General features: G+C 41.0%; 1 protein-coding gene across 1 annotated transcript in view; it reads right to left on the bottom strand.

Moving 5' to 3' along the window:
- EIF2AK3 (eukaryotic translation initiation factor 2 alpha kinase 3) overlaps window positions 1-23,121 on the bottom strand; it is a 119,923-nt gene that overhangs the window by 31,988 nt on the left and 64,814 nt on the right. The window contains exon 12 of the mRNA XM_080657770.1: window positions 20,999-21,148. Within this exon, the coding sequence (XP_080513896.1) occupies window positions 20,999-21,148 (150 nt within the window). The remainder of the gene's footprint in view (window positions 1-20,998; window positions 21,149-23,121) is intronic.

Genomic DNA, 23,121 nt, shown 5'->3' with positions numbered 1-23,121 from the left:
TTGAGAGGTGTAGAGGATCTACCTAATACATAGTCACAAACTGAAACAGACAGCCAAAATGAGGAGTCAAAGAAACAATCCCCAAATGAAAGAACTAGAGAATTCTCGAGAAGAAGAGATAAATGAAGCAGAGATAAGAAATTTACCTAAAACAGAGTTCACAGTAATGATGGTAAAGATGCTCAACAGCATGAAAAAAGATATAGTAACTATGAAAAAAGAAGAGTCAGAGATAAAGAATGACATAACACAAATGAAGAACACATTGGAAGGAATACACAGATTAGGGGAACCTGAGGATAAAATCAATGAATTAGAAGACAGAGTTGAAAATATCAATCAATCAGAGAACCAAAAAGAAAAAAAATAAATAAATAAAAAACAGGAGGACAGCTTAAGGGAGCTGTGGGACAATATGAAATGTTACAGTATTACAATAGCAGGGGTGCCAGAAGAGGCAGAAAGAAATAGAGAATGTGTTTGAAGAAATAATGGCAGAAACCTATCCTATCCTGGTAAAGGAAAAAGTCACACAAGTTCAGGAGGCACTGAGAACCCCAAGCAAGACTGCAAACAGGCCCACAACCAGACATATCATAATTAAAATGCCCAAAATTAAAGACGAAGAGAGAATCTTAAAGGCAGCAAGAGAAAAGAAAACTGTTACCTACAGAGGAGTTCCCATAAGGCTGACACATGATTTCTAATCAGAAATTCTACAGGCCAAAAGGGAATGGCATGAAGTACTCAAAGTAATGGAAAGCAAGGATCTGAGACCAAGATTACTATATCCAGCAAGGCTATCATTCAAAATAGATAGTCAAATAAAAAGTTTCCCAGACAAAAAAAAGATAAAGGAATACATCACCACCAACCCAGCATTACAAGTAATGCTAAAAGGCCTGCTGAAATGAGAAGAAACAGAGAGAGAAACCTAGCCATACAGAATTAAAATGGAAAATAAATAAGTACCTGTCAATAATAACCCTAAATAAAAATGGATTAAATTAACCATCACTCTGCTACACCCACAAGCCACGCCTACCACCAATCAGGAGCCAGTATGCAAATTACCCAACCAAGATGGCTGCGGCCACAGAGCAAACAGGAGGCTTGGGTTTCCCCGGCAATGGAGGAAGCCAAGCTTTCCCCACACCCTGGCCGGCCCAGGCCTCCACTCAAGGCTACAAAGTTTCAATTATAGAAGATAAATACATCCCAGATACCAGGGCCTCCACTTGGGTCGCCGGGGGCGTGGCCAGCCTGCAAACCACCACAGGCCCCTCACCTAGGCCTCCCCACGCTCCAAGGGAACCCCCACCCTGATCCAGGACACCCTTCAGGGCAAACCAGCTGGCCCCCACCCATGCACCAGGACTCTATCCTATCCAATAAGAGTAATATGCAAATTGACCATCACTCCAACACACAAGATGGCTGCCCCCATGTGGTCAAAGATGGCTGCCCCATGTGGACACAAGATGGCCACCACAAGATGGCCAGCAGGGGAGGGCAGTTGGGAGGGACCAGGCCTGCAAGGGAGGGCAGTTAGGGGTGACCAGGCCAGCAGAGGAGTGAAGTTGGGGGCAACCGGGACTGCAGGGAAGGGCAGTTGGGGGGCACCCAGGTCTGCAGGGGAGAGCAGTTGGGGGGGACCAGGCCTGCAAAGGAGGGCCATTAGGGGTGACCAGGCCTGCAGGGGAGGGCAGTTAGGGGTGACCAGGCCTGCAGGGGAGGGCAATTAGGGGAAATCAGGTTGGCAGGGGAGCAGTTAGGCATCAATCAGGCTGGCAGGGGAGTGGTTAGGGGGTGATCAGGCTGGCAGGCAGAAGCTGTTAGGGGCAATCAGGAAAGCAGGCAGGTGAGCAGTTGGGAGCCAGCAGTCCTGGATTGTAAGAGGGATGTCCGACTGCCCGTTTAGGCCCGATCCTACCAGGATCGGGCCTAAACTGTTAGTCCGACATCCCTTGAGGGGTCCTAGATTGGAGAGGGTGCAGGCTGGGCTGAGGGACACACACACCCCTGTGCACGAATTTCGTGCACCGGGCCTCTAGTAAACAAATAAAAGAATATACTGTGTTCATGGATTGGTAGCATCAACATCATTAAAATGTCCATACTACCCAAAGCAATTTATAGATTCAATATAATCCCCATTAAAATACCAATGGCATATTTCACAGACCTAGAACAAACTCCAAAAATTCATATGAAATAAAAAAAGACCCCAAATGGCTGCAGCTATCCTGAGAAAGAAGAAAAAAGTTGGAGGGATCACAATAAAAGATATCAAGCTATATTACAAAGCCACTGTTCTCAAAACTGCCTGGTACTGGCAAAAGAACAGACATATAGATCAATGGAACAGAACAGAGAACACAGAAATCGACCTAAGTCATTATGCTCAATTAATATTTGACAAAGGAGGCAAGAGCATACAATGGAGTCAAGACAGTCTCTTCAATAAATGGTGTTGGGAAAATTGGACAGATACATGCAAAAAAAATGAAACTAGACCACCAACTTACACCACACACAAAAATAAACTCAAAATGGATAAAGGACTTAAATGTAAGACAGGAAACCATAAAAATCCTAAAAGAATCCACAGAGCAAAATAGCGGACATATGGTGTAGCAATATCTTCGCCGGTACAGCTCCTAGGACAATGGAAACTAAGGAGAAAATAAACAAATGGGACAACATCAAAATAAAAAGCTTCTGCACAGCAAAAGAAACCATCCACAAAACAACAAGAAAACCCACTGCATGGGAGAACATGTTTGTTAATATTATCTCTGATTAAGGGTTTAATCTCCAAAATTAAAGGGAACTCATACAACTTAACAAAAGGAAGATAAACAATCCAATCAAAAAATGGGCTAAGGACCTAAATAGGCACTTTTCAAAAGTGTACATACAGCAGGCCAAGAGACATATGAAAACATGCTCTAAGACTAATCATCTGAGAGATGCAAATCAAAACAACAATGAGATACCATCTCACACCTGTCAGAATGGCTATCATCAACAAATCAACAAACGACAAGTGCTGGTGAGAATGTGGAGAAAAAGGAACCCTCATGCACTGCTGGTGGGAGTGCAGACTGGTACAGCCACTGTGGAAAACAGTAGGGCGTTTCCTCAAAAAATTAAAAATGGAGCTCCCATTTGACCCAGTGATCCTACTTCTGGGAATATATCTCAAGAAATCAGAAACACCAGTCAGAAAGGATATATGCACCCCTGTGTTCATAGTGACACAATTTACAATAGCTAAGATTTGCAAACAGTATAAGTGCCCATCAGCAGATGAGTGGATTAAAAAACTGTGGTACATCTACACAATGGAATACTATGCTGCTATAAAAAAGAAAAAACTCTTACCATTTGCACCAGCATGGATGGACCTGGAGAGCATTATGCTAAGCGAAATAAGCCAGTCAGAGAAAGATAAATATCACATGATCTCACTCATTTGTGGAATACAATGAACAACAAAAACTGATGAACAAAAATAGAGCCAGAGGAAAAAAAGCTATTTTAAAATATAATAGAAGTAATCCTTTTATTTGCAGATTTTTAATATTTCCTACAATGTTTGTGATATTATACTGTTAGTACAATTTTGATATTATCATATTTAAAATCTTTTTTCTTGAAATACTAATGTTTAATGCATGTAACATATTTAAAATAATTTTTCTTTTTTTAAAATAATTTTTCTTGAAACATTATTATTTATTGCAAAAAACATACTAAAGAATAAAAATTCTCATATCAATAAATATATAAAAAGCATATATGGTTAAAACTCTCAATACAACGGGTGTAGAAGGAAAGTACCTCAACATGATAAAGGCCATGTATGACAAACCCTCAGCTAATATGATACTCAATGGTGAAAAACGAAATACTTTTCCTTTATGATCAGGAACAAGACAAGGAAGCCCACCCTTGCCACTATGTATTCAACATAGGACTAAAAGTTCTGGCCAGAGCAATCAGACAAGAGAAATAAATAAAAGGCATCCAACTTGGGAATGAAGAAGTAAAACTGCCACCTTTTATAGATGACATGATTCAGTAAACAGAAAATCCTAAAGACTCCACCAAAAAAGTATTAGAAACGATAAACAAATACAGTGAAGTGGCAGAATACAAAAATCTGTTGTATTCCTATCCTATCTAATAAAGAGGGAATATGCTAATTAACCATCACTCTGTCACAAAGATGGCTGCACCCACACCTGAGGCCAAGTTCCCATAAGGAGCCTTAACAAGCAATCATCAGGGACCTGAAGCTACACCCTCCCCCACCCCCGTAGGGCTTGACAGGGGACCTCAAGGTGCGCTTCCCGTCCTGGTGCTGGGCTAGGGGACCTCAGGCTGCTCCCCCCGCCCCAGTGCCAAGCCACACCTCCCACCTGGTGGGGATTGACGGGGGACCCAAAAGTGAGCTTCCCGTCCTGGTGCTGGGCTAGGGGACCTCAGGCTGCTCCCCCCGCCCCAGCGCCAGGCCGGGGACATCAGGCCACGCCCCCCACCAGGTGGGGCTTGACAGGGGACCTCAGGCCACACCCCCCACCCCAGCACTGAACCAGGGGACCTGAGGCTGTGCCCCCTGCCGATGGGGCTTAACAGGGGACCTGAGGCTGTTCCCCCTCACAGTGCCAAGCCGGGGGACCTGAGGTTGCGCCCCCCCTTCCCCCCGCTGCCTGGCGGGGCTTGACAGGGAACCTCAGGCCATGCCCCCCACCCAGCGGGGCTTGACAGGGGATCTCATGCCATGTCCCACACCTGGCAGGGCTTGACGGGGTGTGGGACATGGCCTGAGATCCCCTGTCAAGCCCCCCCTCCCCCCGGTCTGAGCTGGGGGACCTCAGGCCACGCCCCCCGTCCTGGTGCCAGGCCAGAGGACCTGAGGCTATGCCCCCTGCCCAGCGGGGCTTGACAAGGGTGGGACTAGCCAGGTCTGGATCTATCCCAATGAGGGGTGGGGGGCCGGCCGGGTCTGGGTCTCATGCGATTTTGAGGCACATGTGGGTGGGCAGGGACTTGACTCTGGGTCCCATGGTGTGCCGCAGACTCTGACAGGAGGAAGGTTTTCATATACATTTTACTAATTTTCTCTCATCTTTGACACTTATTATAGAGAAAGGGCAAATAGCAATATTAAATTATTGCCTCTAATTAATCCCCATTTAATGTGCATGAATTTCGTGCACCGGACCACTAGTATACTAATAATAAAATATTTAAAAAAGAAATGAACAAAACGATTCTATTTCAAATCACAATAAAAATAGTAAAATACCTAGGAATAAACTTAACAAAAGATGTAAAGAACCTATCCACTGAAAAGTACCAAACATTGTGTAAATAAATTAAAGAAGAAAAAGAAATAGAAAGATATTCCATGGCCGAAACCGGTTTGGCTCAGTGGATAGAGCGTCAGACTGCGGACTGAAAGGTCCCAGGTTCGATTCCGGTCAAGGGCATGTACCTTGGTTGCGGGCACATCCCCAGTAGGGGGTGTGCAGGAGGCGGCTGATCGATGTTTCTCTCTCATCGATGTTTCTAATTCTCTATCCCTCTCCCTTCCTCTCTGTAAGAAATCAATAAAATATATTAAAAAGAAAAAAAAAGAAAGATATTCCATGGATGAATCAACATAGTTAAAATGGCAATATTACCTAAACAAATATGCATATTTAATGGAATCACCATTAAAACCCTAATAGCATTTTAAAAAAATATTGAACAAAAAAATCATCAAATTTGTATGGAACCACAAAAGATCCCAAATGGCAAAAGCAATTATGAAGGGGAAAAACAAAGCTGGAGGTATCACACTCCCTGACTTCAAATTATACTACAAAGCTACAATAATCAAAACAGTATGGTATTGGCAGAAAACAGATACACAAGCCAATGGAATAGAATGGAGAGCCCAGAAGTAAATCCACATGTATATCAGCAATTCATTTTCAACAAAGGAGCCAAAAATATACAATGAAAGTAAGAGAGTCTCTTCAATAAATGATATTGGGAAAATTACAAAGCTACATGCAAAAGAATGAAACTGGACTGCTACTTATCACCCTTCATACATATTAACTCCAAATGGGTCAAAGACTTAAAAATAAGACCTGAAACAATAAAATATACAGAAGAAAACATACATACTAAATTTAAAGGCCTTGGTCTCAGAGAGCCCAATGGTAAAAGAAGAAAAATAAAAAATAAATTGGGACTGCAGGATACTAAAAAATAAATAAATAAATAAACCATAAACAAAACAAAAAGACATTCAACTGAATGGGAGAAAATACTTGCAAATAACACCTCCAAAAAGGGACTAATATCCAAAACATATTTAGAAACTCATACAACTAGAGAGATTCCAAAATGGCTGCAGAGTAAGTGGAAGCTACACTTACACACACCCAGAACCAAACTGGAATTAAACTAAATACAGAAAAACTATCCTGAATAATTAACTATAGACTAGTTGGAGCAGGGGTCCTCAAACTTTTTAAACAGAGGGCCAGTTCACTGTCCCTCAGACCATTGGAGGGCCAGACTATAGTTTAAAAAAAGAACTATGAACAAATTCCTATGCGCACTGTGGGCCCGAGACAAGTCGGCTGCTAAGCAGGACAGGCAGCGGCACCCGGCGGGCCGGATAAATGTCCTTGGCGGGCCGCATGTGGCCCGTGGGCCATAGTTTGAGGACGCCTGAGTTGGAGAGAACCCTAATAACCAAGGACGGAAAGTGGAAATCGCATAGAGACTTGGTAGGAAGTGCAGAAGCATGAGAGGGCTGGTCAGACTCCCACAGGCAGTGACTGAAATTCCAGAGGGTTATCTCAGCTCTGTGTGTGTGTGTGTGTGTGTGTGTGTGTGTGTGTGTGTGTGAGAGAGAGAGAGAGAGAGAGAGGCGGGGGGGGCAGGCAGGGGTCCCCATTGAGAACTCTGAGGTCTAAACCTCATGCTGGGATCCCAAGACCAGAGCACCAGAACTGAGAAGTTCCCACAGAAGTGGCTGTGAAAAGCAGCAGGGTTGCTGTATGCCAGGGAGAGACAGCTGGAAATGCAGTAACCCTCTTAAAGGGCCAACACACAAAATCTCTTGTGCAGCCACTCACCTTGGGCTCCAGCAGAGGGAGGGCAGAGTACAATGGACCTATGAGGGCAAAATCCAGGGTTGGGGGCTCTAAGGTTAGAGCTCAAAAGGCAGACACCCTGGTTTCCTGTGCTAAGTCATTCCCTCATACTGCAGATGATCTGAAACAATAAAATACATAGAAGACCTTCCTCCAGCAGACCTTAACCATCCAAGCAGCTTTTGCCTGGGAGAGAAGCAATTGCCACACCTTATTGGAAAACTCGATGCACACCCTATGAAATTTCTGAAGCCCATTAAGAGATTGAGAATAACAATAGTCTGCAGGCAGAAGCAATTGCCCTACCCTGTTGGAAAACCTCTCCCCGACTGCAGTCGAAATACTGAGGCTACTCAAGACTGAATAATAATCAGACTGCTGACAGAGGTGGGTCTCCAGAGGCTCTGAGTCTTTGCCTGATTTAATCTTGGGTCCAGCACTAGGAAAAATAGACCTTGATGTCCATCTTGGTCCTTTTCAAAGGCACGCAGCCCCAGCAGAGGAAGCAACAAGCTGATAGCTCCAAACAGGGTACTCAGAGCCAGTAACAAATAGTGACTGATGTTGTCCTGCAATAGAGATGGAGAGGCATAGCAGATCTACCTAAGACATAGACACAAACACAAACAGGTAGCCAAAATGGGGAGAGTCAAAGAACAAGCCCTACATGAAAGAACAAGAGAATTCTCTAGAAGAGCTAAATGAAATGTAGATAACAAGTTTATCAGACACAGAGTTCAAAATAATGATGGCAAGAATGCTCAACAACATGAGAATAGATATAGTAACTATGAAGAATATCACAGCACTAATAGAGAACACAATGGAAGGAATACACAGCAGATTAGAAGCCAAGGATCAGATCAGTGGATTAGAAGACTGGGTAGAAAAAAAATCACTCATCAGAGAACCAAAAAGAAAAAAATACTTTAAAAACAGGAAGACAGCTTAAAGGAGCTATGGGACACCATGAAACATAATAATATTTGCATAATAGGAGTGCCAGAAAGAGAAGAAAGTGAGCATGGGCTAGAGCAGTAATCGGCAAACTCATTAGTCAACAGAGCCAAATATCAACAGTACAACGATTGAAATTTTTTTGAGAGCCAAATTTTTTAAACTTAAACTTCTTCTAATGCCACTTCTTCAAAATACTCGCCCAGGCCATGGTATTTTGTGGAAGAGCCACACTCAAAGGGCCAAAGAGCCGTTTGTGGCTCGAGAGCCGCAGTTTGCCGACCACGGAGCTAGAGAATGTGTTTGAAGAACTAATGGCAGAAAACTTCTCTAACCTGGTGAAGGAAAAAGTCACACAAGTTCAGGAAACATAGAGAGTCCCAAGCAAGAAGAACCCAAACAGACCCATGCCCAAACACATCATAATTAAAATGCCAAAAATTAAAGACAAAGAGAGAATCTTAAAGACAGCAAGAGGAAAGCAATTTGTTACCTACTAAGGAGCTCCCATAAAGCTTTCAGCTGATTTTTCACCAGAGACTTTTCAGGCCAAAGGGAATGGCATGAAGTTTTCAAGGTAATGAAAAGCAAGAATCTGAAATCAAGATTACTATATTCAGCAAGGCTATCATTCAAAATAGATGGTGAAATAAAGAGCATCCCAGACAAAAAAAGGCTAAAGGAGTTAGTTACCACCAAACCAGTAGTGTAAGTAATGCTAAAGGGACTGATGTAATGAGAAGAAATTGAGAGAACCATAGGCAAAAAGAATTAAAATGGAAATAAATAAGTACCTATCAATAATAACCTTAAGTGTAAATAAATTAAATGCTCCAATGAAAAGAAGTAGAGTAGCTGAACTGATATGAAAATATGACCCAAATATATACTGTACACACAGGATGAGAGTGAAGGAATGGAAAAAAATTTTTCCATGCAAATGGAAACAGAAAAAAAGCTGGGGTAACAATACTCATATCTGACAAAACAGATGTAAAAGTAAAGGACATAAAAAGAGAAAATAAAGGTCACTACATAATACTAAAGGGATTGATACAACAAGAGAATGTAACCCTGGTGATATGCACCCAATATAAGAGGAGTACCTAAATATATATATATATATATATATATATATATTTTAAAAAAAACTTCTGGAGGACTTTAAGATGGAGATCGATAACAATACAGTCACAGTAGAGGGCTTTAACACCCCTGACTTCACCAGGTAGATCTTCTAGACAAAAACTTAACCAAGGACACAGTGATCCTAAATAACACGCTGAATCTGATGAATTTAACTGACATTTATAGAACATTTCACCCCAAAGCTACAGACTATACACTGAGTGGCCAGATTATTATTGATCTCTGAACGCATAATAATCTGGCCACTCAATTTATATATATATATTAGAGGTCCGGTGCATGAATTCGTGCATGGGTGGGGTCTGGCCGGCCTGGCCAATGGGAGGAGACATGGGGGGTTGGCCAGCCTGCCTGTGGTCAAACTCCTGGTCGAGGGGACAATTTGCATATTAGCCTTTTATTATGTAGGATATACACTGAGTGGCCAGATTATTATGCGTTCAGAGATCATAATAATCTGGCCACTCAGTGTATATTCTTCTCAAGTGCACATGGGTCATTCTCAAAGATAAACTACATGTTAGGACACAAAACAAGTCTCTACAAGCTCAAGAAGATTGAAATAATGTCCTAGTTGATTTGGCTGAGTGGATAGAGCACCAGCCTGCAGAGTGACTGGGTCCTGGGTCCGATTCTGGTCAAGGGTACATGCCCAGGTTGCAGGATCAATCCCCAGTAGGGGGCGTTCAGGAGGCAGATGATAAATGATTCTCTTTCATCATTGACTAGAGGCCCAGTGCATGAAATTCTTGCACTGGGAGTGGGGGGCAGGAGGGGTTCCTCAGCACAGCCTGCATCCTCTCACAATCAGGGACCCCTTGGGGGATGTCATGACTAAATCCGGGACACTGCATGCACCAGTGACCATATTTTTCCTACAGGTGTAAGGCATCTTGCTGTTGTAGTATGGGCAGCTATATTTTTTTGCCCTGATTATACAAAGTAGTACATAACATGATCATTTTGAGGGAGTAGTACCATTTTCCCCATGTTATAGGTGGAAAACTGAAGCAGAGAGAAGTTAAGTAATTGGCTTTGTCACACAGTTATAATTGTCAGAATCAGGGCTGACCACAAAATGTGCAAGCCAGGAGGAGAAACCAAGATGGCGGCATAGGTAAACACCTGAACTGCTGCCTCGCACCAAAATTTCAAAACTACAACTAGAAGACAAAACGGACATCATCCAGAACCACAGGAAGGCTGGCTGAGTGGAAATTCTACAACTAGAAGGAAAGAGAAAAGCACACTGAGATTCACAGGAGCTGCGGAAGGCAGAGGTACGGAGGTGCGTGCACAGAGAGGGAGGCGAGCACGTGGAGAGGGCTGGCAACTGAGTACGCGGCTGGCTTTCTCAATCGGGAGGGAGACAAAAGCTCCTGACTGGTCTGAAAACCAGTTCCGGGCAACACTCTGGGGACCCAGACTCATACAGGGAAAAACTTGACTGCCTGGCAGCAGGCAAAACTCGAGGGCGGCTTTCTCTCAGAGGTGCTTGCAGCGATTACCAGGGACACTGAGACCCAGGGCCTCTTAGGGCAGGGCTGATGGGAAGCCATTGCTGTGTGCTCCACCCTGAGATCCAGCCCCATGAAGCCATTGTTGTTTTCTCTGCCCTGAGACTCCACCCCATCCAAGCTAATTGCAAAGGCTTTTGCATATGAATAGCCTGGTCCTTTGAATTTTAATCTTACCTAACAAACTGCAGCTGAGTCAGTGAGACCCAGAACACCCAAAAGAAGGCCAAAGACCCCACAGCAGCTTGCATTGCTTCACAGCTGGGCCTCATCTGGGCACCTCCAAAACCCAAACTAAGAAGAGGAATCAGCAGATCTCTCCGTAGCTGCTGCTGGGTGGCCTCAGGCAGAGGCTAAATTAGCACCTCTTTGGAGATCCAAGGGCAAGTGTACCAAGACATCAGAGTGGGAGAATCCAAATTACAACTCCTCAGATCCATAATGAACACACTCTTGTCTCATAAGGGTGTCTCCAGAACAGAAGTTCTCCCATCATACACACAGCTGATCCTCACAGCCAATTAGCCTGGAGGTCAATTCCTCCCAGTGATACCAACAACAATCAAGGCTTAACTACAACAAGACTGTGCACACAGCCCACAAAGGGGGGCACCAAGAGTGTCCACCTCAGGTAACTAGGGAAGCTGAGCCACTGGGCCCTATAGGACACTTAGCACACAAAGCCACTCTAGCAACACAGGAAAGCAGTCAAAATGTGGAGACAAAGAAACAGGTCACAAATGAAAGAAATGGAGGAAAGCAAACGACTGGATATAGAGTTCAAAACCAAGGTTATAAGGTTTCTCAAGAATTTTCTAGAAAAGGCCAATAAATTTAATGAGACCCTCAAGGATATGAAAAAGGACCAACTAGAAATTAAGAATACACTGACTGAAATAAAAAATAATATACAGAGATCCAACAGCAGACTAGAGGGTCGCAAGAATCAAGTCAAAGATTTGCAATACAAAGAAGCAAAAAACACCCAATCTGGAAAGAAAAAGAAAAAAGAATCCAAAAATATGAAGATAGTGTAAGGAACCTCTGGGAAACTTAAAGCGTACCAACATCAGAATTATGGGGATGCCAGAAGAAGAGAGAGAGCAAGATACTGAAAACCTATTTGAAGAAATAATGACCGAAAACTTCCCCCACCTGGTGAAAGAAATAGACTTACAAGTCCAGGAAGCGCACAGAACCCCAAACAAAAGGAATCCAAAGAGGTCCACACCAAGACACATCATAATTAAAATGCCAAGAGCAAAAGACAAAGAGAGAATATTAAAAGCAGCAAGAGAAAAACAGTTAGTTACCTACAAGGGAGCACCCATACGATTGTCAGCTGATTTCTCAACAGAAACTATGCAGGCCAGATGGGAGTGGCATATATTTAAAGTGATGAAAAGCAAAAACCTACAACCAAGATTACTCTACCCAGCAAAACTATCATTCAGAATAGAAGGGCAGATAAAGAGCTTCACAGATAAGAAAAGGCTAAAGGAGTTCATCACCGCCAAACCAGTATCATATGAAATGTTGAAAGGTATTCTTTAAGAAGAGGAAGAAGAAGAATAAGGTAAAGATAAAAATTATGAACAACAAATTATGAACAAAAATACCCCACTATCACCATTGGATAAATTCTCTAAACAAAAAATCAGCAAAGGAACAACAATCCTAAATGACTCACTAGACCAGAAGGAATTAATTGACATCTTCAGAACATTTCACCCCAAAGCCACAAAGTATACATTCTTCTCAAGTGCACATAGGTCATTTTCAAAGACAGACCATATGTTGGGTCAAAGGCAAAGTCTCTTCAAATTCAAGAAGATAGACATCATATTAAGCATCTTCTCAGATCACAGTGGCATAAAACTGGAAATCAACTACAATAAAAACAATCCAAAAAAATGAAACACATGGAGACTAAACAGCATGCTATTAAACAATGACTGGGTTACCAGAGAGATCAAGGAAGAAATAAAAAACATCATGGCAACAAATGACAATGAAAACACAACAATCCAAAATCGATGGGACACAGAGAAAGCAGTCTTGAGAAGGAAGTTCATAGCTCTACAAGCCTACTGCAAAAAACAAGAAACAATGGTAATAAATTACCTAACCCTACAACTCAAAGAGTAAGAAAGAGAGCAACAAGAAAAGCCCAGTGAAAGCAGAAGGAAGGAAATAATAAAGATCAGGGTGGAGATAAACGACACTGAGACCAAAAAAACAATACAAAAGATCAACAAAACCAAGAGCTGGTTCTTTGAAAGGATAAACAAGATTGATGAACCTCTAGCCAGGCTCACCAAGAAGCAAAGAGAGAGGACCCAAATAAACAAAATCAGAAATGAAAGAAGTGAAATAACAACAGACCCCACCGAAATACAAAGGATTGTTAAAAAATACTGTGAACAACTCTATTCCAACAAACTGGACAACCTGGAGGAAATGGACATATTCCTAGAAAAATATAACCTTCCAAAACTCAATCAGGAAGAATCTAAACATCCCAATAGGCCAGTAACTATGGAAGAAATTGAAGCAGTCATCAAAAAGCTTCCAGCAAACAAAAGCCCGGGGCCAGACAGCTTCACAGGAGAGTTTTATCAGACATTCAAGGAAGAAATAAACCTATCCTCATCAGACTATTCCAAAAAATTCAAGAGGAAGGAACACTTCCAAGCTCATTCTATGAAGCCAACATCACCCTAATACCAAAACCAGATAAAGACAACACAATGAAAGAGAAATGTAGGCCAATATCCCTCATGAACATAGATGCCAAAATCCTCAACAAAATTCTAGCAAATCAAATCCAGCACTGCATCAGAAAGATCATACAACATGACCAAGTAGGATTTATCCCAGGAATGCAAGGATGGTACAATATCTGCAAATCAATAAACGTGATACATCACATAAACAAATTGAGAGATAAAAATCACAGTCATATCAATTGATGCAGAAAAAGCATTTGACAAAATCCAACACCCTTTCTTGATAAAAACTCTCAACAAGGTGGGAATAGAAGGATCATACCTCAACATAATAAAAGCTATATATGATAAACCCACAGCTAACATCATACTCAATGGGCAAAAACTAAAACCATTTCCCCTAAGAACAGGAAGAAGACAGGGATGCCCCCTCTCACCACTCCTGTTCAACATAGTACTGGAAGTATTAGCCATTGCAATTAGACAAGAAGAAATAAAAGGCAACCAAATTGGAAAAGAAGAAGTAAAGCTGTCCTTATTTGCAGATGACATGATATTATACATAAAAAACCCGAAAGACTCCATCAAAAAACTAATAGACTTAATAAATGAATTTGGCAATGTAGCAGGATACAACATTAACACCAAGAAATCTATGGCATTTCTATACACCAATAGTGAACTTACAGAAAGAGAGACTAAAAAAGCAATCCCATTTACCATCGCACCAAAAAAATTAAGATACCTAGGAATAAATTTAACTAAGGAGGTAAAAGGCCTATACACGGAAAAGTACAGGACACTGAAAAAAGAGATAGAGGAAGTCGTAAACAGATGGAAGAACATACCATGTTCATGGATAGGGAGAATCAACATCATCAAAATGTCCATACTACCCAAAGCAATCTATAGATTCAATGCACTCCCCATTAAAATACCAACGGCATATTTCACAGACCTAGAAAGAACTCTCCAAAAATTCATCTGGAATAAAAAAAGACCCCGAATAGCCACAGCAATCCTGAGAAAGAAGAACAAAGTAGGTGGGATCTCAATACCAGATATCAAGCTGTATAACAAAGCCACTGTTCTCAAAACAGCCTGGTACTGGCACAAGAACAGACATATAGACCAATGGAATAGAATAGAGAATCCAGATATCGACCCAAACCACTATGCTCAATTAATATTTGACAAAGGAGGCATGAACATACAATGGAGTCAAGACAGTCTCTTCAATAAATGGTGTTGGGAAATTTGGACAGATACATGCAAAAATGAAACTAGACCACCAACTTACACCATACACAAAAATAAACTCAAAATGGATATAGGACTTAAACATAAGACGGGAAACCATAAAAATACTAGAGGAATCCACAGGCAGAGAAATCTCAGACATATGCTGAAGCCATTTCTTCACCGATACTGCTCCTAGAGCAATGGAAGCCAAAGGGAAAATAAACAAATGGGACTACAACAAAATAAAAAGCTTTTCCACAGCAAAAGAAACCATCAACAAAACAACAAGAAAGCCCACTGTATGGGAGAACATATTTGCAAATGTTATCACTGATAAAGGTTTAATCTCCAACATCTACAGGCAACTTATACAACTTAATAAAAGGAAGATAAATGATCCAATAAAAAAATGGGCAACGGACCTAAATAGAATCTTTTCGAAAGAAGACAGAAGGATGGCCAAGAGACACATGAAAACATGCTCAAAGTCACTAATCATCCAAGAGATGCAAATCAAAACGACAATGCGATACCATCTCACACCTGTCAGAATGGCAATCATCAACAAATCAACAAACGACAAGTGCTGGCGAGGATGTGGTGAAAAAGGAACCCTCGTGCACTGCTGGTGGGAATGCAGACTGGTGCAGCCACTGTGGAGAACAGTATGGAGTTTCCTCAAAAAACTAAAAATGGAACTTCCATTTGACCCAGTGATCCCACTTCTAGGAATATATCCCAAGAAACTAGAAACACTAATCAGAAAGGATATATGCACCCCTATGTTCATACCAGCACAATTTACCATAGCTAAGATTTGGAAACAGCCTAAATGCCCATCAGCAGATGAGTGGATTAGAAAATTATGGTACATCTACACAATGGAATACTATGCTGCTATAAAAAAGAAGGAATTCTTACCATTTGCAGCAGCATGGATGGACCTGGAGAGCATTATGATAAGTGAAATAAGCCAGGCAATGAAAGAAAAATACCACATGATCTCACTCATTTATGGAGAATAAAGAACATTATAAACTGATGAATAAAAAGATAGATACAGAGGCCGAAACCGGTTTGGCTCAGTGGATAGAGCGTCGGCCTGCGGACTGAAGGGTCCCAGGTTCGATTCCGGTCAGGGGCACGTACCTTGGTTGCAGGCACATCCCCAGTGTGGGGTGTGCAGGAGGCAGCTGATCGATGTTTCTCTCTCATCGATGTTTCTAGCTCTCTATCCCTCTCCCTTCCTCTCTGTAAAATATCAATAAAATATATTAAAAAAAAAAAAAAGTCCTGCTAGGCTTTAAAAAAAAAAAAAAAAAAAAAAGATAGATACAGAGGCAGTAATGCACCGAACAGACTGTCAAATTACAGTGGGAAGGCTGGGGAGTGTTGGGGAGGGAGGGTAATAGATCAACCAAAGGACTTGTATACATGCATATAAGCACACCAATGGACACAAGACACTGGGGGGTGGGATGAGGGCATGCGACAGGGGATAGGGGAGGCTGGGGAAAGTCAATGGGGGAAAAAAAAGAAGATATATGTACTAATATATGTAATACTTTAAACAATAAAAAAATATAATAAAATAAAAATTGGAAAGAGAATAATAAGAAAAACCCAGAATAAGTAGAAGGAAGGAAATAATAAAGATTAGAACAGAAATAAATGACATGGAGACTAAAAAAATACAAAAGGTCAATGAAACCAAGAGCTGGTTCTTTGAAAAGATAAAAAAGATTGATGAAGCTTTAACTAGAGTCTTCAAGAAACAGAGAAAAGAACCCAATTAAATAAAATCACAAAAGAAATTGGTAAAGTTAACAACTGACACCACAGAAATACACAGGATTGTAAGAAATACTATGAGCAACTATATGCCAACAAGCTAGAAAATGTGGATGAAATGGACAAATTACTAGAAAAATACAATCTTCCAAAACGGAATCAGGAAAAATCAGAAAAGCCTGAATACACCAATAACAACTGATGAACTAGAAGCAATAATCAAAAAACTCCCAGCAAACAAAAGCCTGGGTACCAACAACTTCACAGGGAGTTTTACCAAACATTCAAAGAACTAACACCTATCCTCCTCAAACTATTCCAAAAAATCCAAGAGGAAGTAACACTTCCAAGCTCTTTTTTTGAGGCCAGCATTTTCCAAATTCCAAAACCAGATAAAGACAGTACAAAGAAAAAAAATTACAGGCCAATATCCCTGATGAACATAGATGCTAAAATCCTCAACAAAATATTAGTAAATCGGATCTAGCAATATATTAAAAAGATCATACACCATGACCAAGTGGGATTTATTCCAGAGATGCAAGGCTTGTAGAATACTCAAAAATTAATAGATGTGATACATCACATAAACAAATTGAAAGACAAAAATCACATGATCATATCAATAAATGCATAAACAGCATTCAACAAAATCCAACACCCATTTTTGATAAAAACTCAGCAAAGTGGGAATAGAGGGATCATACCTCAATATAATAAAAGCCATATATGACAAACCCACCACCAACATCATACTCAATGGGAAAAAATTAAAACCATTTACCCTAAGAACAAGAACAAGACATGGATGTCCGCTTTCACCATTCTTAGTAAAAATAGTACTGCTAGCCACAGCGATCAGACAAGAGAAAGCATCCAAATCGAGAAGGAGGAAGTAAAACTGTCATTATCTGCAGATGACAAGATAGTGTGTATCGATTCCACCAAAAAAACTACTAGATTTAATAAATGAATTCGGCAATGTAGCAGGATACAAAATTAACACCCAAAAACCGATAATGAACACCAATAATGAATTCTCAAAAAGAGAAACTAAACAAACAATCCAATTTACCATTAAGATACCTAGGAATAAATTTAATCAAGGAGGTAAAAGACTTGTACTCAGAAAACTACAGGACTTTGAAAAAAGAGATAGAGGAATATATAAATAAGTAGAAGAATATACCATGTTCCTGGATTGGTAGAATTAATATCATTAAAATATCCATAATCCCCAAGGCAATCTATAGATTCAATGCAATCCCTATTAAAATACCAACAGCATATTTCCCAGATCTAGAACAAATACTCTAAAAATTTATATGAAACCAAAAAAGATCCTGAATAGCCGCAGCAATCTTGAGAAAGAAGAAGTTGGAGGGATCACAATACCAGATATCAAGTTTTATTACAAAGCCACTGTAATCAAAAGAACCTGGTACTGGCACAAGAACAGACATACAGATCAATGGAACAGAACAGAGATCCTGGAAATCCACCCACATGTTACACTCTATATTTGACAAAGGAGGCAAGAGCATACAATGGAGTCAAAATAGTCTCTTCAATAAATGGTGTTGGGAAAATTGAACAGGTATATGCAAAAATATGAAACTAGATGACCAACCTACACCATTCACAAGAATAAACTCAAAATGGATAAAATACTTAAATGTAAGTCAGGAAACCATCAAAATCCTAGAAGAAACCATAGGCCACAAAATCTCAGGCCTCTTTTGTAGCAATATGTTTACAGATAGATCTCCGAGGGCAAAGGAAACTAAGGAAAAAACAAACAAATGGGACTACATCAAAATAAAAAGCTTCTGCACAGCAAAAGAAACCATCCACAAAATTAAAAGGGAGCCCACTGTATGGAAGAACTTATTTGGCCATGATACTGGTACATCTGATAAAGGTTTAATTGCAGAGATACATGCAAAAATATGTACAAGGAATATACAAGGAACTCGTACAACTTAACAAAAGGAAGACAAACAATCCTATTAAAAAGTGGGCAAAGGACCTAAATAGACACTAATCCAAAGTGGACATACAGATGGCCAAGAGACATATGAAAAAATGCTCAAAGTCACTGATCATCAAAGATGCAAATTAAAAGGACAATGAGGTATCACCTCACACCTGTCAGGATGGCTAATATCAACAAATCAACAAATGACAAGTGCTGGTGAGGATGTAGAGAAAGGGAACCCTAGTACACTGCTGGTGAGAATGCAGACTGTGCAGCCATTATGGAAAACAGTATGGAGTTTCCTCAAAAAATTAAATATGGAACTGCCATTTGACCCCGTGATCCCACTTCTAGGAATATACACTGAGTGGCCAGATTATTATGATCTCTGAACGCATAATAATCTGGCCACTCAGTATGTGCATTATATATATATATATATATATATATATATATATATATATATATATATATATATATATATATATATATATATATATATATATTAGAGGCCCGGTGCATGAATTCATGCATGGGTGGGGTCTGGCCAGCCTTGCCAGGGGAAGGGGACATGGGCGTTTGGCCAGCCTGCTGGTTGAACTCCTGGTTGAGGGGACAATTTGCATATTAGCCTTTTATTATATAGGATATACACTGAGTGGCCAGCTTATTATGCGTTCAGAGATCATAATAATCTAGCCACTCAGTGTATACTAAGAAACCCAAAACACCAATTGGAAAGAATGTATGCACCTCTATGTTTATAGCAGCACAATTTATAATAGCTAAGATCTGGAAACAACCCAAGTGCCCATCAGTAGATGAGTGGATAAAAAAGCTGTGGTACATTTACACCATGGAATATTATGCAGCAGTAAAAGAGAAGAATCTCTTATCCTTTGAGACAGTATGGGAGGGACCTGGAGAGTATTATGCTAAGCAAAATAAGCCAGTCAGAGAAAGACAAGTATCACATGATCTCACTCATATGTGAAATCTAATTAACAAAATAAACTGATTAACAAAATAGATCCAGAGACATAGAAGCATGGAACAGAATATCAAATCTCAGAGGGAAGGTGGGGGTGGGTGGAAAGAAATCAATCAAAGAACTTGTATGTGCATATGCATAACCCAAGGACACAGACAATAGGGTGGTGAAGGCCAGGGCGGGGGCAGCAGAGCAGGTGTGGGCTAGAAGGGGTCAATGGCAGAAAAAAGGGGACATATGTAATACCTTCAACAATAAAGACTGAAAAAAAACCCACGAAAATGAACAAACAAAATCATACAACTTAACAAGCAAATAATCCAATTAAAAATGGGCACAGGACCTGAACACTATCCCCAAGAAGACATACAAATGGCCAACACACATATGAAAAGGTGCTCAACTTCACTAGCTATAAGAGAAATTCAAATCAAATCCAAAATGAATTACCATCTCATAGCTGTTTGGATGGTTATTATCAATAAGATAAGAAATAAAAAGTGTTGGAGAGTATGTGGAGAAAAAGAAACCTTTATATATGGCTGGTGGGAATGTATCTATTACGAGAAATAGATATCCAAAAAATTAAGACTAGACATGATTATCTAACTATCATGCTGTACATCTAAAAATAATACAGAATAATACTGAATGTAAACTATAAACAATTTTTTCAAAATTTAAAAATAGAGCTACCATACTCAGTAATCCCTCTTTTGTGTATCTACCTGAAAAATTTGAAAACATTTATTCATAAAGATATATGTACCCTTATGTTCATTGTACCATTATTCACGGTGTCCAAAACATGAAAACATCTAAGTGCCCTTCAATGGATGATTGGATAAAGACGATGTGGTACATATATACAATAGAATACTACTCAGCCATAAGAAAGGATGGAATGCTGCCATTTGCTACAACATAGATGAATCTTGAAAATATCACACTAAGCAAAATAAGTCAAATGGGAAAAGACCATATTATTTCACTCATATCTAGAGCTATAAAACAAATCTATAGCAAACTAATAAACTCATAAACACAGAAAACAGAAGGGTGATTATCAGAGGGGAAGAGGGAGAATGAAGAGAGCAAAGGGGGTCAAGTATATGGTGAACAGAGGAAGAAATGACTTTGGGTGGGGAGCACAAAATGCAATTTATAGATTCTGTATTATAGAATTATACACTTGAAACTTATATAATGTTATCAACCAATGTCAGCCCAATAAATAAGAAATTCATGTTCTGGACAAAAAAGGGAAAAAAAATTCATGTTTAAATACTAAATGAACTTTCACCTAACAAGTGACTAGAGAACGTTCCAAAACATGATGAGAGAGAACAATAATCTGCTGTTATTTTTCCTTTTTAGAAAATCATCTGTAAGTTATAGAAATATCTTGTTTGCATAAGCAAAAAACTGACCTGAAAGGATATACTAGTTTTTAAGTCTATGTCTAACAATGTTACCTTTCATCTTTCAGCCAAATTTCATCCATTTTTTCTTGCCATTTCTCCGGTGGTGCTTCCAACCAAGCATTGAAATACCTGACAATGCCTGGGTGTTCCAGCTTGGCTAAGGCTTTAACTTCTCGCATTACCTTCTCCCGAGCCAATTCCCTTAAAAAAAGAAAGAAAGAAAGAAAATATGTTTAGTGTTTTGTTTTGTTATTTGCTACAAGCACATCTATTGCTTCATTTAAAAAATTTAAAAAAGCTGTCCTGGTTCACTAAAAATGGATGACTACAGACCTTTAAAGATTATTGCTTAATGTTTTTTAATGAACAGGAGGGTGATTAGAAACAAACTCAAGTATTCAGAAAACAGAGCTCAGGAGGATGGAGAACGACCATCCAACAGGGAACATATTACAATCCAAAAAGCTTGTCCAAGCATGTTTGTTTAAAGCAAGCCTCAACCACTGACTATCACGGGCATGAAGTTTAACTTAAAAGCATCTGGATTTGAAGTTTGCTGGAACAGCTTTTCAGATGGATGTAATCTCATATTTCTAAGGATCCTGCTCTCACCTAAAACAACATTAAGTACAAGTTATATTCTCTTCCTGCCCCAGGAGGTGGTCAGCTACTCCCACTGTTCTCCTGTACTTTGTGGTTGCTGTCCCCACTCTCTGAGAATCCTGATATGCTTCTGAATTCAACTTCTAGGTCCTCACATTCAGCTAGTTATCAAATTCGATTAGCTCCTCCTTTTCAATTCTTTACACTCATTCCTTTCTCATCTGTCCCCACTGCTGTTGCACTAATGTTCTGTATCTTAAGACTAAACTTTTGCAAAAATCAATCTCCTAACATTCTCATCTATGACCTTTGCCTCATATCAACCATCTACACACCCTCTCCAGAGTCACCTCCACTTTGAGCACGTCATTCTTCTGTTCAGAGACACAACTGTCTATGAAATGAAATCTAAACTCTTTTGCTTGACATTTAAGGTGCTGCAAACCATCTTTTCTATCTTCTCTTCCACCCCCTTCTTACCTTTTGCTCCACCCTTGCCAGAACACTCCCTGGTCCTTTACCACCTGAGTGCCTGCCAACAGCCTTTGCTCAGGCCTCTTCATGTACTTGGCCATGCCTCCCCTACACATCTGGCTACTGAGGGACAGGCTACTCTTTTTTTAAAAAAATACATACTTATATATATATCCCCTATCTAATAAAAGAGAAACAAGCAAATTGACCGTGCCTCTGCTACACCCACAAGCCACACCCACCAGACAATCGGGAGCGAGTATGCAAATTAACCCAACCAAGATGGCAGCGGCCATGGAGCTGGAGCCAGCCGGAGGCTTGGGTTGCCCCCGGCGATGGAGGAAGCCAAGCTTCCCTCCACCCTGACCTCCGCTCAAGGCTACAAAGTTTCAATTATAGAAGATAAATAAACCCCAGATACCTGCTTCCAGCCTATGCTTGGGTTGCCGGGGGGGCGTGGCCAGCCTGCAAATAATCACAGGCCCCTCGCCCAGGCCGCCCCACGCCCCAAGGGAACCCCCACCCTGATCCAGGACACCCTTCAGGGCAAACCAGCTGGCCCCCACCCATGCACCAGGCCTCTATCCTATCTAATCCTATCTAATAAAAGAGAAATATGCAAATTGACTGTCACTCCAACACACAAGATGGCTGCCCCCGTGTGGTCAAAGATGGCTGCCCCCATGTGGACACAAGATGGCCACCACAAGATGGCCAGCAGGGGAGGGCAGTTGGGAGGAACCAAGCCTGCAAGGGAGGGCAGTTGTGGGCGATCAGGTCAGCAGGGGAGGGCAGTTGGGAGGGACCAGGCCTGCAAGGGAGGGCAGTTGGGGGCGATCAAGCCTGCAGGGGAGGGCAGTTTGGGGGGACCCAGGCCTGCAGGGGAGAGCAGTTGGGGGGGACCCAGGCCTGCAGGGGAGGGCAGTTAGGGGCAATGAGGCTGGCAGGGGAAGGCAGTTAGGGGTGACCAGGCTGGCAGGGGAGGGCAGTTAGGGGCAATAGGGCTGGCAGGGGAGCAGTTAGGCATCAATCAGGCTGGCAGGGGAGTGGTTAGGGGGTGATCAGGCTGGCAGGCAGAAGCGGTTAGGGGCAATCAG

Source organism: Plecotus auritus (assembly GCF_963455305.1).
Source record: "Plecotus auritus genome assembly, chromosome: 2".
Lineage (NCBI taxonomy): Eukaryota > Metazoa > Chordata > Mammalia > Chiroptera > Vespertilionidae > Plecotus > Plecotus auritus.
This window is presented reverse-complemented; position numbering and strand designations above follow the sequence as displayed.